The 17,248-nt window shown below is 41.1% G+C and overlaps 1 protein-coding gene across 2 annotated transcripts; it reads right to left on the reverse strand.

Annotated features, from left to right (window-relative positions):
- Positions 1–3,414: 3,414 nt before the first annotated feature.
- Positions 3,415–10,639, reverse strand: dmbx1a (diencephalon/mesencephalon homeobox 1a). Of its 2 annotated transcripts, none has more exons than XM_019259009.2 (5): positions 10,218–10,639; positions 6,666–6,835; positions 6,249–6,427; positions 5,158–5,560; positions 3,415–5,046 (listed from the first exon to the last, which is right to left on the reverse strand). In XM_019259009.2, exons 2-5 carry the CDS (start codon positions 6,817–6,819, stop codon positions 4,607–4,609), a joined length of 1,176 nt encoding a protein of 391 aa, XP_019114554.1. In that variant the 5' UTR covers positions 6,820–6,835; positions 10,218–10,639; the 3' UTR covers positions 3,415–4,606. The 2 variants fall into 2 exon arrangements, with proteins under 2 accessions (XP_019114554.1, XP_019114553.1); XM_019259008.2 differs by having other exon boundaries at positions 6,666–6,859.
- Positions 10,640–17,248: the final 6,609 nt, after the last annotated feature.

Raw genomic sequence — 17,248 nt, forward strand, 5'->3', positions numbered from 1 at the left:
ATAATGTAGCTCAGTCTTGCTTTTATGTAACATTCATAACGGATAATTGCACACTTTTTGTTGCAGCTAATAGTTAAAAGTGTTTCCCTTCAGAACTAAAGACTCTTTAAGTTGCTTCAAACACGCTCCGTATATCAGCCCATATACTCAATATGTGATCGAGGCATTCTCTCTCCAAGGGCTGGCTGGGAGCAGTCCTGAGCGGTGCAGTGAGGCCCACATTGGAAATGCAACCGTAGGTTTAGACTGCAGCCAGATTAAGAAGAGAGAGAATGGGGGTTTTCTTCTCTCTAAGAAGATTACCCGGGGAGGGGTGAGATGGCAGTCAGAGTGTTTAAGAAAAAAAGGACAAGAAGAAAATGGAAGATGAAGTGGAACTAAAGGAGGGTGGCCCAGGATACACAGTTTAGCCACCTGTTGTCTGCCTCTTGATATCACTCTTTTCTTTGTTTCTCTATCTCTATCACATCTATCTTTGCCCTGTCTTTTGTTGTATTAACTATTAAACTTATTAAGATACAAGAGTTTAATAGTTCTTGGGTAAAAAAGTGGAAGGATTGCTGTTGCATGATTTAAAGAGAAGTTTAGATGTCAAGCAGCATGTGTGAGTTGAATTTCTTTAAGCATTATGTTTTCAAGTAAGTTTTTTTTCAGGTTTTTTTCATGTGTCTGTGCAGCTGTGAGCCTGATTGTACTTGTGCTTCCCTCTCTCTTAAGTTCCTGCTGGTGGTTTCCAGGAGGGCTTTGATGTGTATCTGGGCAATGCACTATTAGAGGGATTTCCCTGGGCCTGACAGCTCAGAGAATATGCGGCGAAATGGCAATGCCAGTGGGCTAAAAGAATGCTGGAAACAGGATTAGGATCATATTCTGGCAGACCCTGTCACCTCCTCAATGGGCCGAGGTTTCTAATGCTGGCACTTTTCATTCTCGCCATGGTTAAAACCTTTAAGAGAACCATGGAGAGGAGGGAGGGGAAGAAAAGCACTGATTGAATGGTACACTGTGATTTTTGTGCGGGGGGCTTCCTCCGGGGGGGCTGAGGGTGTGTGTGAGAGAGAAAGAGAGTCAAAGCAAGAGATACAGCAAACCAATCGGCCTGGGTGTGTCAGACTCTCATATTTTGTGCTTGTTCAAAATATGTGACAAAGAAAAAGTACTAAGAAGACTTTTTTTTTTAGATGTTGAACTGTCTGTCCTGAGTCTTAAAGTATTGGGTTTGTATCATTGTATCGCTACCACAGTGTATTTGCTGATTTTCACACACAAATACACACATGTCATCACTTGCTTAAAGGAAAGTAGATTGAGATATGTGTGTGTGTGTGTGTGTGTGGGTGCGCCCATAAATATGTGGTTATAGTGGTGAATATACAGCCCTGAGTGTTAGAGATGGAAGCACCTGATCCAGCATCAAGGGCTCAACACACTTGACCCTGCAGCAGTACAATCTAGCAATCCCTGTTCAACCCCCAGGGTGTGTGCGTGTGTGTGCGTGTATGTGTAGGTGTGTGTGTGTGTGTTTGGGGGATGGGTGTTAAGAAAAGAGAGAACATTTGGAACAAGAGTATTGTGTTATGTTCTCTGGCCCAGATGGCCCCATGGGAGGAAATCCTGCCGTGTATCTGGACAGATTCTTACTCTGGATAACAAGGACATTCACTTCTGCTGCATATCCACACCACAATCTTATCAGTCACACAATCAGGATGCCCTTGGACGAGGACACACACACACACACATATACATGTATATGGTGTAATAAAACACAACAAGGCTAGGGTGAGGTGTTACACCTCCATTAACACTGTTAATCTGGTGAGATCATTATCCTCCTCTATCCGATTTTTGGACGGTGATCATTCATAACGGTCAGAGAGAGACCGCTCGTTGCAGTGGCTGAGGTGCGTTTGTTATTTACACACTCTGAGGGGGTAAAATGTATGTTAAAGGCCGATCCAATTAACACTAGAACAATGTCACACAGCTGGGGCGAAGCACTTACAGTACATGTAAAGTTCAGTGTTGGAAGAGCAAGGGCACATTTTGGAGGAGGTGGCAGAGATGCCCAATTGCCCTGCATGTTTTTGTGTGTGTGTGTGTGTGTGTGTGTGTGTGTGTGTGTGTGTGTGTGTGTGTGTGTGTGTGTGTGTGTGTGTGTGTTACATGTAAAGTTCAGTGTTGGAAGAGCAAGTGCACATTTTGGAGGAGGTGGCAGAGATGCGCAATTGCCCTGCGTTTTTGTGTGTGTGTGTGTGTGTGTGTGTGTGTGTGTGTGTGTGTGTGTGTGTGTGTGTGTGTGTGTGTGTGTGTGTAGGGGCAGGGTTGGGTGGGGGTCTGTGCGTTTTGACAAACCATGCTGTTAAAGATATAATAGCAGCATAATCACCGCCCCGGGCCGTCATTCTTCAGGATAATGGCCTGCTTATTCATTGGGGATGGCTTATGTCTCCGTGCGGCTTTTTTATTTTTCAGATTACGTTGTTCTTTTTCTGTCTCTTTTGCTCCCGTACTCTGTCTCCCTGCAAATTCTCATCTACTTTTTTTGTATTTTTTTTTAATATTGTTCTCTTAATTTGACCTTCTTCCCATCCCTGCATTCTTCACCTTGCTGTTTTTTTTTCCCCTTTCACTATCACATTTTCTCTCTTACTCTCATTATTGAGACAGACGAAAGCTGAACTAACCTTAAATATATCATTTGTATGCTTTTTTACATTTACATTTACATTAAAATAGGAATTGCAGATTAACACTATTACACACTACACACACACAGACACATAAATATTCAGCACAGATAGAGAAGTCTTCATTATAAAGATCCAAGCAATGTTTTTATTTGCGATTATTTTACAACAACACTAGTTCAAGTCTACATTGTTAGGGAGGAGTAAAGGAAACAACACTGCTGATCTTCCGCTCACTCGCTCCTCCACCTTTATAAATCTATCTACCACTGGACCACGTAGTTTGACAGAGACAGTGGGGGGAACAGCATTAGAATAATAGCAACAACAGAAGTCAAAGAGAGTCAAGACAGCAGTACACAGAGGACTTGGGTCGATTATTCATTGAAATCTTTTCACTTTCTTCAACTTAGATACAACAAGGTGGCAGTTTTTCCAGCAAATTTGTTCAATTGCTTCTTTCCAGCCGCTTCCAGAGAAGAAAGTGAACACATTTTAAAATATTAATTCAACCCAGGATCGTTACACAGACATCCAACAGAGGAGGGGTAGACAGCGCCGCCGGTGAGCTCAGCAAATACAATCTTACAATTTGACAGCTAAAGGAATTTTATCTGAGACGACTGAGTCCGTTATCAATTATACAACATAATATTACAATTACCTTACCAGTAAACATTAATAGATAGACTTTTTTTGTATTTTACATACTAAAATAATGTGCTTTTTTTTTCATATGAAGACATTAGCTTCCAGAACACATTAACAGAAAACATCAGAGACGTGTGTGATTCTCCTCATCAAGTGCTAACAGTCGGTCTGACTTTCAGTGAAAAGCTGCATGTTTCCTCAAGAGAATATTAAGGCGAGAATAAAATATGCATCGAGACATTTATATCCAAAAGTCCAAATTTGTTTACCATGTCATTTTGTATTCAACAGAAATTGATCAACCCCCATGGTAAAGTGATGTCAGTCATGTTGCTACCTTAATTGACCGTTTTAGTGCGCAGACCTTTTGAATTCATAAAGGCGGTCTTAAATGGTATGCATGTTCATAATTGCATTTGCCCCCGCTTCCTCAGCCCAGGGCAAAATGTAATTAAAAGCTTTGAGAATTTACTCACTGAAATCATTTTCTCATTATCAAGCCAGCCTCTGTACAAAGTGGCATATTACTGGCCATTAAACTGGTAAATTAGTCACTTTTAATTATGCTGTTGAGGACAACATGGCTTGAAGTTTATTTTTATTTATGTGCCGTTATGTAGTACATGCTATGTACATAACCGCGCTGCTTAATTGAAATGTCAATGGTCCTGTGACTCTCTTTTGCTGCATGAGCAATACCTTTGTTCCTCCTGGCCAACGAGCCTAATTCCTTCAAAAGTGCCTCATTTATTCACATTATCCTTGTAAACATTATTTGCATTGTCTTTAAAACGGAGTGCATTCATCATCGACTGTGTACATCATGTTCAGTGATTTCTTTTTTGTTTGTTTGCTTAGAAGGTCCAGCATTACATGTCTGTAATCATATGAGCCAGAAACACGTTCACTCTCCTCTTTAGTCGGGACATTCACTTGATACGTCGCATTTTTTGAGCAGTGTTCATCATCTTGTGGGTTTTCTTTTCCTGTAGTTTTGGACCTTGAGCTGCAACAGAAGTGTAGAGGAGTCAAACAAGCTGTGGAAGTGTTTTAAAATGCTGTTAAATGGAGTTCTGTAGGTCCAGAGCTTGTTGGCATGTTTTATTTTTGGACATATCTGCATGTCCTCTGCCCATCTACTCAAGAAGAGGTCAGTATACGGCTCCTAAAGAACTATCACAGTCACACAGACACGCAGTAGGATGGGGTGATGTGTAGGCCGAGGCTCTGGCCTAGTTTACATTGTCCTCCATACAGTCTGATTCTCAGTTAGACATTGTGTCTAGTCCCAGCGAGGCGGCGTGCTGTTTGGCCCTCAGACGCAGGTTCTCAATGCTGGTGGTCTTGTTGTTGTGGCTGGTGAGGCCACTTGCAGCCGACGCCTGCAGCAGTGGGCTGTTCCAAACTTGCTGGGCATGATGGGACAGGGACTGGTAGTAGGACTGGCAGGGCAGAGAGCCCAGCGGCGCGGGGGGCATGTTAACATTCATCCCCAGGTAGGGGAGTGAAGATGGGGCAGCGAGGTCAAACGCAGGGTAGTGCACCAGGTTGTTGGTGGCAGCCATGTGCTGGCGGAACTGCTCCTGCAGACGAAACAGGCTGAGAGGGGAGGAAGAGTAAGAGTGGCTCTGAGAGAGAGGACCGGTGCTGGCCAGGCCACCGCTGGAGGAGGAGGGGGTCACGGACGGAGAGACCAAGGGAGAGTCTGGACAGAGAGAAGAAGAAGAATACATTTAATCATTATAGTCAGTTTGTGAAGGACGAGGAAAGCTCCTTGTCAGAGAAGGAGTAAGAATAAAATGTCTGGTGTTCTTACCTGGTTTAGGGCTGAGTCTTTTGCAAGCCGGAGAGACGTCCCCAGGAGTCACTGCTCTCTCACACTTCATCTCCTCTCTCTGAGATTTACTCTCGTCCTCCTTATCTGTGGCATTATCCTCCGTCGCCGACTCACTGCCAGAGTGTTCTGCTGACGTGACATTCAGCTCCATGTCCAGCGGTACAGGACGGACTATAGGACCCTCTGCCTCCAGAGAAGAAGAGGAGGAGGAAGAAGACGATGAAGGAGGGAGCTGGGTGTCATGAAGGATAGTCGTGGAGGGAGGCGCATCCTCCTTCTCGCTCCCTCCTTCCCCTGACGCCTCCTTCTGCTTCTGAAGTTGCTCCTTCTGGAGGCTGCGCTGCTTCTTACGGAACTTGGCTCTGCGATTTTTGAACCAAACCTGATGGCAGAGTCACGGAGGAGAGCGCGAGTTAGAGGGAGAACGAGCAGAAAAGATGTGGTACAGTCGTAGACGCTTCAACACACAGTGAGCGTCAAATGATTGTGTGGCATATGAAAAGCCCAAAAGAGTCAATAAGTGGCAGCAATAACGAGGCTGTAACATAAACTTACAGTTTAAAAACATTTTTTTGCTATTTAACTAAAATCAGTTTTCACTAACCCTTTTAATTAACACTGTATTTTAGCATTCGTTGTATTCAGATAACTTTCTGTTGGTAAAAGCTAAAGTTAAAACTTCACAGTGTGAATAAAACATAAGTACTATATATTTTTTTCTATATTTATAATGTACTGTTATGATCATTCACTGTTTTCAACTCTGACTGTGAAGCTGAGGGTTTTAACTAATGCAGGAATTAAAGTAGGCGATTGTTTCCTTTGTCTATTATTTTGATTCATCTTGTTACTCCTTTACACCCCCCAAAAATGTGTCATCCCAAAATATTCCATTCCCAAAACTTTAAAAGACTACATTAGATACAAATAAATAAATAAATAAATAAATAACAGAAATAAAAAAGGTGATAAAAGCACAATTAAACCTTTAAAGGTCCTGTAACCTTTACAGTCACACACATATCAGTATAACTTTTATCAACTGGTTTTTAAAAAAGGCAAAGGCGCACCTGTACACGGGCTTCGGGCAGGTTGGTGCACATGGCCAACCGCTCTCTCATCACCACATCTGGGTAGTGGGTCTTCTGAAAGGTCTTCTCCAGCGCTTCGAGCTGCTGTGCGGTGAAGGCCGTGCGGCTCCGGCGCTGTTTGCGGTGCTGAGAGCCGTAGCGAGCCTCCAGGATGATGTCTTGAAATGCGCAGCCGTTGGAAAGGAAAATACACACGGCAAGTTTATTTTACTGGGCAGGTTCACTTGAATCTGCAGGAATCAATGCATGAATCTCAGCTGCACCGTGTTTCTGAATAGGCCTCACCTGAACTGACATTTTGACCACAAATATTTCTGTGTGTGTGTGTGTGTGTGTGTGTGTGTGTGTGTGTGTGTGTGTGTGTGTGTGCGCGTGTGTAAGCGTGCACTCAATTACCAGCTAGTCTCTCCGCCAGTGTGAGCGCGTGCACGGACGGCCTGTAGTCGGGTGCGTGCTGCGCCTGTTGCGCGGCCTGCTGGTGCAGGTTGTACATGGCGCTGAGGGAGTTCATGGCGTGCAGTGAGTAGCCGTTCACCCCGTAGTGCTGCATGGTGAGAGGTCGCTACCTGCGGAAGGGAAGCAGAGGACGGCTGTGATGATGATGATGATGATGATGAAGAAGAAGAAGGAGCTCAGTGTGTTTCACTCAAGGACATTTTGACATTAAGGGTGGCTGCTGTTGAAACACGTGATCTGAAAGCAGCCCTCCGGTTTGATAAGAGGAACTAAATCATCTATTTATGGTGGATGATTCAATGATAGGCTGTGACACTACACGAGCTTTTTTTTATTTTATTAGGAAATGTCAGCAGGTCCTCGCGCTCAAGGGCCAATAGATTTTAATGTGCAGACAAAAGTGTTATCCATTAACATCCAATTATCGCCCTGTTCAATCCATTAATTATACAAAAGACTTTTAATTGGGGTAATTATCACTCGTTCTCATAATGAACCGTGACGGATGCCTTATTCATGAATTTATTCACGTCGTTTCTGTGATCCCGCAGAAGCCAAATCCCCGCTGAAAACGTTTCTTTGACAGATCAAGGCGTCGATGAAATGTGTTGGAAAATGAAATAAGGAGATTTGTTCCGGGTCTCGGTGGCAAAACCTGCAACCGGATAGCAGGATTATATTTTAATAGGCTGATTACGGAAATGCTGCTCTCAGTTAGTGCCCTGACTTTTTTTTTTTTTTACTTCTGAAAAATACACACACCCAAACTTGCCATTTATTTTATAATATTTATAATTAGCACTTTCGGCTTTAAATGATGTGATCAGATTGAGTTCTTGCAGGAAAATTCACCATGTTACAGTCTTTCACATGGCTGCAATTTTCCCTTAAACTCTATTTTGTAGTTCTCCTTCACGACCGAGATTTTCATAGATGAAACGCTGGAGGACACGATTAGATATGTATTAGTACGGAGGAGGCTGACAGGAGGGAATATCTCGGAGGCCCAAACAGTTATTATAACTATTACAGAGAGACCACAGGGAAAAGATATAAATCTTTCTGCTGGATGACAGGTACAGCATCCAGGGAGCTGGTTAACTTCTTGGACAGATAGGCCTAGTTTAGACAAAACTTCCTGGTTTTTATTTGACTAATTTCGTAATTGGTTTGATTTGATTTGAATAACTTAAAACGACCAAAGAGTGTGTGCTGACAGCAAGTTAATGACAACAAAACAACAACTATGATTTCAATATGTTTGAACATTATTTACATGTGTTTAATCTTCATATTTGGACCGTTTAATTTGCGTCATGCTCTTAAATTAATTAAAATTTGAAATTTAATTAATGATGACTTATTTGATTCAGATCTTTTGATTAGGACTTGATAATTCTTCATTTAAAGCGTTGAATTTCAAATTTCAGTACACTAGGTAATTGTGTAATAAATTATTCTATAATATTAATAATAATAATAATAATAATAATAATAATAAAGGCAATACTTGTGACATTCGTTCAGATGTGTAAAAAAGAGCAAAGACTGGGTGGTCGTTCTTGTAAAAGGCCTGTGTGCGTGAGTGCGTGTGTGTGTGTGTGTGTGTGTGTGTGTGTGTGTGTGTGTGTGTGTGTGTGTGTGTGTGTGTGTGTGTGTGTTATGCCCGCAGTGCCCATTCCCAGCCTATTAAGTGGCTGCGGCGGCTGATGAATGTGATCAGAGGGCAGTGGGGAATAGTTTAATTCGCCGGGACAGAAGGTGCTTCGCTAAACATTTACTTTACTCCCCCAAGTATTTGAGTTGAATGGGCCCCCCGCACCTCCCCGTCTCTACCCCGCCTCCCCCTTCCCCTCTCTGGCGGCCTCTTATCCCATCGCCCCGGGGCAACGTTTTGGCTGAGATGTATGGCTTCTCCGCGGGTAAAAATATGCATGTTGATCCCCATTTGGCTCCCCGTCTAATGGAAGTGCAAATAGGTTTCGACTGCGAGGCCCTCCATTTATCATCAACGCTGACACGGACGGACGTACAGTGGGACTGGGTGGTTAGCTCTGGGTTGGAGTTCCCGCGTGTGCGTGCGTGCGTGCTTGCGTGTGCATGCGGGTGGGTATGTGCGTGTACTATAATGGGCCAAAGATTTCCGTCAACTGCGCCTTTTCTCTTTGATTTTCCGTGTGTTTTCTCTGAAAACAAAGGCGCACATTTGAATTGGATTAAGACTCAAATCAGAGATGTGTGCAAGAAGAAATCACGTGTCTATAAAATGTAGACTTTTATTTGTCTACACCTGATTTAAAGTTGATTTTAATCTGACTTTTAAAGCTACAGAGAAAGATATCTTTAATTTCAGCTGCCCCACTGTCTAACTTCTTAGCTTTACACCTGCTTCCTCGTGATAACAAGCTCGATCCACCTTTTATATTTACCACCATATCTCCAGTTATAGCCTGTATCCTCCTGCCCATATCAAATCCAGCACAATAGCTCATCACTGTGAGTCTGTCAGTGTTGTTATTGTCATTCATAAGCCTCCCTCTCTCTCTCTCTCTCTCTCTCTCTCTCTCTCTCTCTCTCTGTGCTCCAGGCACTGGGCCCTCCTGGCAGCACTCTGCTCAATGCTTCGATTATCAAACCGTCATTATGTAAATTGGCATGTACAGTTCAACTCTTTGATCCGACTAAATTAGGAAAAATGTTATTTGCTAACAGCCCCCAGGGTCATGAGTCGACCTGACAATCTGCTCTTTGCTGTGTCACAGTGTAAACTGTCAGAGGGCGAGCAGGGACATATTTTATTATTATTATCATTATTATTATTGTTATTATTATTAAGCCAGATTGAAATGAGTATTTAAATGTCTGAATTTATTGACAGCATGTCTGGTCTAGTTATTTTTTAAGACAACAATAACTCAAAGACAATTATTAGCTTTTATTTTGTAACAAGAATGCATGCAACTGTTGTATGCTGTATCGATAAATGTGTACTACTTCAGAGTATTTCTGTTTTTTTATTATTATTAATAATAATAATAATTGAAACCATTTTAATATCAAACCGTTTCGTGCGTGTGTAACTAAAACAAGAGTCACCTTTTGGTCATTTTTGTGCACATGAAGGATTGTCTTAAAATTAGCTTTTTATATTTGTTTAATTGTGTATTATTTATTATGCGAACCTTGAGTTTTAGTTCTCATGTAAGGACCAACATTTTGTTTGCACGTTAAAACTTTAAAATACACTTTTTACAACCAAGAAACTGAGCAGACAAAAATCAGCTACAGATTAATAGCATATCATTGTGTAAACAATGTCTGCGAATTGTTTAAAAACACAATAAAGTTAACTTTAATTGAGCTTAAATTACTGTAAAAAATAAGTAGATACAAGTATTTTTATAATAATTTCTAAGCACTATTTCTTAAAAACACCACACATGAGAGGTAGCCTCAGTTTAACTGACTGAACAGACATTAAAAAGTTTTTACCTCTGGTCCACACACTCCCGTCACAGGCTATCCGAGCTCCTTCTCTTCTTCTCGGCTTCAGGTTTCTCCTCTTCTCCCCCAGCTTCCAACTGGTTGTCGTTTTTTTGTTTTTAATGCCCCCTTTCCCCTCGTCCTTTTGTCCGGCAGTGACAGATAAAGTCTGGGAGGATGTAAAAGTCATCCACGCTCTTGTCGCTCCGCTTCAAGTCCGTGTCGCTCGCGCTCCACCTGCTCCGCTCGTGCTGCTGACTTCGCCGTGTCTCGCGCAAGAGTGGGAAACCGCCATCTGCTGGTGCGCGAGAGCCCGGTGGAGGGATTTTAAGGAGAGCTTCGCGGGGGTCATGCTGGCTTCCTATTGGCTGTCAGAGCTGTCAATCAAACAAAGAAAAAAGGGTCTCGCTGGTCGTCCAGCTGCAGACTGTGGCGCACTGACTTCTGGAGTTATTTCCAAATATGATCGATTTAAGCACATTATGTCCGCTAAATCCCCGCGTGTCTGTCCACACGGTTTCATTTAACCCACTAAAATTAATAAACATTCCCGAAATGAGCAGATTTGATGTTTTTAGGGGCTTATATATGTATTTTATTTTTGATAAATTTACAGATATTGATTTTATAGTAGCCTATAGGATGTTTTATTTTTTGCAAACCTGCTGTAATTTAAAATTTAAGTGAGTAAAATGTTCTTGTCAAGGTGAAAAAGAATAAATAGACATTTAAACATTAACAATGTAATATAAACCTGATTTAATGTGTATAAAATGATTTTTTAAAATCTTTTCTCGAGCTGCTTGAATGCACTCGCACTATGAATGCAATTGCCTTCCTTTAGTTTTTGTGAAGCAAAGCAACCAACCTTTAGTTTGTTTGCTTTTCGGCTTTTTCCTCCATGCCACTGAAGAGAGAGAGACTTTACAGAGATGGCTAATAGATGCCAGGGCGCAGGCTGCTGCCTTTAGACTCTCTCCCGGCCTGGAAGGATTTGGGGTGGGATAGGGAAGACAAGACGCCATCTCAGCCTCCAAAAAAACCCTGTCTTAAAATGACTGCGGGTAAGAGGATTAGGGCAATAATGCCCTTCTCTTCTTGAAGGGTTTTTTAGAGAAGATTTCTTCTCCCGGAGCAAAACCGTTTAGGTTGGGAATTAAGGGCAGCGCAAAGTAGCCTTTTAATGTAAAGCTTGCATATTTTGTTGGGAGATTCTTTGGGAAAGCGTTTGGCCTGTAACGCAGTTTTTATCTCTGACCATGTTTCACGTTTTTCAACATAAACAAAAGATTTCATGGAGGAGAGAATAGTTATGTCCGTGAGCACATTAAACTGCACTTACACTGGTTATAGGCGTTTATCATGAAGCTGAAAGTTATGACTGCAGTGTGTGTGACAGTGACGAGAGAGAGATGAAAGTTATGACTGCAGTGTGTGTGACAGTGACGAGAGAGAGAGAGAGAGAGAGGGGGGTGTTTTTATAATTTTATTTTAGCTTTTTATTTCATATTTATACTTATTTTAAATAATATATTTTGTAAGAATAGAATATGGATGTTTAAATAACTATACAATTAAACAGAGAAATAAATGCCATTGGTAATATAACTATGTAAATGTATAACTTTATTATGAGTATTAATAAAAGACCTGCAGGTGACTTGAGACGGATTAAATATCGGATGTGTTTATTCGCTTAAACCTTGAATTAAGTACAAAAATGTGAATAAACCAGTGTCATTTTAAATGTGGATACATTTGACAAGACATATTTTTATTGAGTATTATTAGTATATTAGTTATTGTCGTCCTGGCTCGTCTTTCCGTCTAAATCTGTTTCTTTTAAACCAACCTGAAACTTTTTCCATGTGTGCTTCAAAGTCTTTCTCCTCGCCTGGAAAAACTCGTGTGCCTCTCTGGTTGTTCTGTCGCCTTGGTAGGCTCCTATCACTCGGTTTCTTCTTCTTCTTTTTTTTTTCTTTTTTTCTCCGAGGTCTGAGAAAGAAAGAGGATTAACTTGTGAACCAATGGAAATAAGAACTTAAACGGGAGGTAAATCTGGCCACTGTCTCTTTGTGAGGACCGTCTCTAAAGCAATTAAAGCGAGAAAGAGTTTCTTCTCAGCGCCTCTCCACCTAAAGCTCCTTAGAGCGACTAGAGCTGTCCAGCGCATCTGAAGGGCTTAAAACAGCTCCCCTTACCCCTGTACCCAGCCATGACCCGCTCAATACAAGGTGCGCAAACAATGACCTCCAAACTAAAATTAAAAAAATGCTCACTTGGCTCATCATAACCCTAAAAGTTAGTTTCTTTTTGATACAACATCTGGGCCATGATAGATGATCTCCTGTCAGTCTTCTCTTTGCATAATTCATACAGATATCTGAGGTGAGTTTGCTCCTCTTGTCTCAGCCTGTATCTGATAGAGGTATGAAGAACAAAACCATCTTTAATTCTGCTCTCTAATAGCTAATTAATACTCTTAATGATGTTTCTGCAACTTCATGAATACATTAGGTCTAGCAATCCAGCAAGCCTCAGCCTCCCCGGCACCATTCAAGGGTATTTCAGCATCTGTTCATCCCACAGCAATTAATCATTTTGATGTGTAGTTTAAAATCGACTTCTTGCAGGAGACCTTTTTGACAAGAATAACAAAGCAATTTGCCAGGAGCCACCTCTTAGACACGTTATTAGCAGCACTTCCACAGTAAGACCTGATTTTCCTATTTATTTTAGAATATATTAGATAAATGAATTTTAAAAGATAGTGACAATTTTGCGGTTTATTGTCAGCGCCACGCCTCTGAATCCTCCTGAAATCCCCTTTTATTGGTGACAAGATCTCAGGATCTCCTCTGCAAATCCCTCCTCTAAAAGTTTTCAACCTGTCAGTTTCCTCTAAAAGCTGTATAATTCTCTCCATCCATCCCCTCCTCTCTTTCTTCTTGCCCTCCTTTTCTCCCTTGTCTCAGTCCTTCTGTCTCATTTCTTTTCCTTGCCTTCTCTCTCCTCTCTGTCTCTCTTACTCTCTCTCTCTCGCTCTCTCTGGCCCGGATCCCTCTGCACAAGGGGCCCCATTGTATAGTCCTAATCCAGAGGCAACACAGCTTTAGGGACATGCAGGGATAAAAGACCCATTAAGCCCACAACTTTATGGGGGCAAATCTCTCCCTAATCCTTCGCTTTATCTAAACAAAAGGCCCTCTGCCTTAATCCACCTATGTGTTGAAAAAAGGAGAGGAAAAACTGGAGAGGGTGGCAGAGAAGGAGAGAGAAGGAGAAAGAAAAGGAGAGAGAGAACAAGAGATTGTTGGGGGGAAAGAAAATCTCACACACTGTAGGATTGAACGAGGAGAGATCATATGGGGAGGTTTCCTGGAAGAGCTGAGTAATACCATCAAGCTTTCACCTGCATGCAGGAACTTTCATATGCGTTAACTCCAGCTGCTGCAGGCGTGAAATGAACCATCACCCTCTCTTATTTAAAGACACAATTGATATCTTGACCACATAAATGCACACAATAGAAGTGCATGCATGTTATTGCAGAAATTGTAAATAATGCGATATTAAAAATAGACATAGATAGAGTTCTGGTCTGAAGTACAAGAGCGTACGAGGGTCTGCTGAAGAAGTTTTTGGGTGACGGTAACAGTGAGGTCACAGAAGCAGATGAAGAGAGTACAGATATATGCACACATGTACAAATATCATGATTTAACAGATGATCATCTGGCAAAATTGTATCTTTCCAATCTGGTCATTATTGAAAATCTAGGTGTATAATATAATATTAGTTCATTAGTGTATTGAAATAACTGGTCAAACGATTGGAGAGTTATAACAATTTTGTGATTCGATCTCTGGTGGTCTTTTTGTTTACAGTTATGTTACATATTTTTATCATTATATACTTTACAGTTTTCCTCATTTAGAAAATCAAACTTAAATCGCTTCTAGCTGTCCAACTCAAAATGTTCACATTCCTTTTATTTACAGACTAACCTCTGCTCTGTCCATAAAATGTGAGCCCACTACTGAAAACCTACTGGATTTTACAATTTGAATAATATTAAAACACTACTATCTTTCTTTACATTTCAGCAACTACAGATCCCACAAGGCTTTTATTGCATTTGTGCATCTCCTAGGATTATTGGATGACTTACCTCTGAATGCAAACGAACAAAAACAGAAGGGTCTCATCTGTTTAGAGATAAGAGTCTCTGACACATTCACATGACACTTTAGGACTTCTTGAACATTTACTTTCATGTCTACAGTTTAACTCATTTTTATGTTACTACATACATTTTTTAAGTGTCTATGTTTTTGTCCTGCTTCTATAAGAGTCACAAACGATCCTACCCACCCACGTTACTCCCCACAGACTGAAAACTTAAATCTCCTTTTTGACTCAGGTGTGGCCTTTTCTTCTTATACCCCTCCACTAATATTGACACAGGGTGTGGCCTGCTTTGACCCGATTCCAATTAAAGAAATGGGACCACAAGGCCAAATCTTAGCAGCGATGACAAAGCCAAAGCTCCTCTGTGGAGCCAGAATCCATTCACTTCCTCTAAAACATCTGTCTTTACTCCAGAAAATCCCACTGTATCTGCTCCACTTTGGACAATCGGACCCTAATCTGGAGCTGGGTTTAGCAGACTGAGAGCTCAAGTCTGATGGTTTTAGCCAGAACTGTGAGGGATAGGTGGTGATACCTGCTGCGCTAAAATCTGTGTTGACTGTGGCATTATCCTGTGAGATTGGGAAAATCCATTTATTTTCCTCATTTATGCAAGATCCTTTCACAATAAACGCCCCACCATCCTGTCGAAGATGTCAAAAGCATCACACTTCCTTTGCTTTTACTTTAAGCATGGCACTCATCATGTTGCCTTCATTAACACCCTCAATTACCGTCTCCTCCTCGGCTCCGTTCCTTCCTAATAGAGCTAACACAGAGTTAATGAAGCAAATAGTTGGGACAATTTAGTCATTAGAGACAATTAAGACAATCCAATGCAATCCACCTCAGACCAGCAGACAAGCAGAGGAGTCGTGGGGAGAAATCCAGCAACCAGCCACCCAAACCAAGCGCAGTCCTCTGCCGAGTCAGCCAGTGCAGAGAAAGCTTTAGACTGGATTGAAGGAATTTTCCCTCTGGTGGTATCACTCATAATACTTGAACCATTATAAGGCTGATCAGCAGTTGGCTGAAGGCATCTCCGTTTCCTCCATGCAGGGATTACACCTGGCCTCAGGAGGAGGAAAATGTTTCCCAAAGAGGCAAGCAGACGGAGAGGCAGACACAAGGCAGCCTGGATGCATTCCACCACAATAAAGTATAAATCCTCCTCTTCACAGCGTATTACAGGAACGAACATAAGGGATTGTGTCATTGTTGCCCTATAATCTGGCTTTAAATTCCTTGTTTTACAAATGGTCCTCTTTAAAAAGCTCGTTCTTTTTGTGCACATCTTTTTTTTTCTCCCTCTCTTCATCCTGTATTAACCTGCTGTTTCCTCATCAGCAGTTTGTTATTTTTTTGTTCCAGTGCGTTTCAGATTGGGGTTTCGAGTATTATAACTATCTATATTTGCAGAATTTACAGGGAAATGCGTAGAAATGCAGTTTAATTACACACAAGGACAGTGGATCTACTCTCCTTCTAAAGGTCTTGTGCAAAGTGCATCATATTTCCTTATAGCCAGTGGAGATGGCATGTTCCTATTTTGGCGTGTCACCAAAATAGACCATTCACACCGCAAGATACAGTATATGCTAGGATATTATAATTTTCCAAATGCCTTTCCATGTGTCCTTGCCCTCAAAAGCTAAGGGTAATATCCTATCCTGCTTTTGGAAGTGGAGATGGTGGCACTTTTTTCTGTTCGCTGAACAGGCAGCCTGCATGAAATAACTCCTGATGGAAATGCTCAAGCTGACATCTTCTCTTGTGTCAACACTTCTTCGGTCTTTGCTGAGCCTGAATGGGCTGTATGTGTATGAGCAACTAAGCAATTCAAGCAGTTATCCCAATTAATGACAGAAAGCTGTACAGAAAACCTCTTTGCCCTGAGGATGAGTGACATTGACCACTTTAAGTCACCATACATGAAGGGTTTACAAAGTTTGCAAATCAATATTTATTTTATATATGAGTTATAAGCTATTCATAAGGGAAACTTTGGGGTTTCCAAATTGTGGGAAAAAATCTCTTTTAATGGTGTTTATCCTTCATAATGTGTTCATAATGCATTCTAATATGCCTGCAATTATAAAAGTTACTATGTAATTAATAAATGACATTTTACTTTTAGATAGTTTTGCAATAATTCATTAGAGTAAAATTGTCTGCAAAACAATTTAATTATTAATATTTAATAATAATTGATAAAGCATTAGTGAATTATTTATTAACCATTGGTTATCAGAAAGAGTTTTTTAGAAATGGCATTAAAGTTTACACAGACATTTGTGACATGATGCGTCCTCGCAACTTTGCTGATCCACTGACTTTTCATCAGGCTCCATCAACAGATATCTCTGCAAATCTAATGACGCTTAGTGCTAATTAGCAAATGCTAATATGCTCGACGCAGATGATAAACACGGCATATATTACACCTGCTAAATATCAGCATGTCAGCATTGTTATTATGAGTATGTTGGCATGCATGATGTTAGTATTCGTTTCAGAGTGACAGAGCTGCTAACATGGCTGTAGACTCCTAAGACAGACAGGAAACATAAGAAGGAGAATGACATATAGTCAGAGTTTAACTGTGATCATATCACATAATACTCAGCCACAAACCTGCCCCATAAATCTTCTTTTAATCTGAGATTTTTCTGCTCGCTTTGACCATTAGGCAGTGATCAAGTTGACGGGCATTCAAACAAAAGAAGCTCTTCATCAGTTTCTTATTAAGATGTATTAGTTGTGGTGATTGTGTTTTTTAGAGAAACAAACAACTGTGACTGATAAGATGCGGCTCAGTGAGTGCGGACTGAAATGATTTATGGAATAT

This window comes from Larimichthys crocea, chromosome XII (assembly GCF_000972845.2).
Source record: "Larimichthys crocea isolate SSNF chromosome XII, L_crocea_2.0, whole genome shotgun sequence".
Lineage (NCBI taxonomy): Eukaryota > Metazoa > Chordata > Actinopteri > Sciaenidae > Larimichthys > Larimichthys crocea.

Excerpts from the sequence above, each read along its gene's own strand:
- dmbx1a (XM_019259009.2), bottom strand. The coding sequence starts at position 6,819 with ATGCAGCACTACGGGGTGAACGGCTACTCACTGCACGCCATGAACTCC. Across the intron at positions 5,561-6,248 it reads TGCCCGAAGCCCGTGTACAG|GTTTGGTTCAAAAATCGCAG; the intron begins GTGCGCCTTTGC and ends CTCTGCCATCAG. Across the intron at positions 5,047-5,157 it reads AAGACTCAGCCCTAAACCAG|ACTCTCCCTTGGTCTCTCCG; the intron begins GTAAGAACACCA and ends CTCTCTGTCCAG.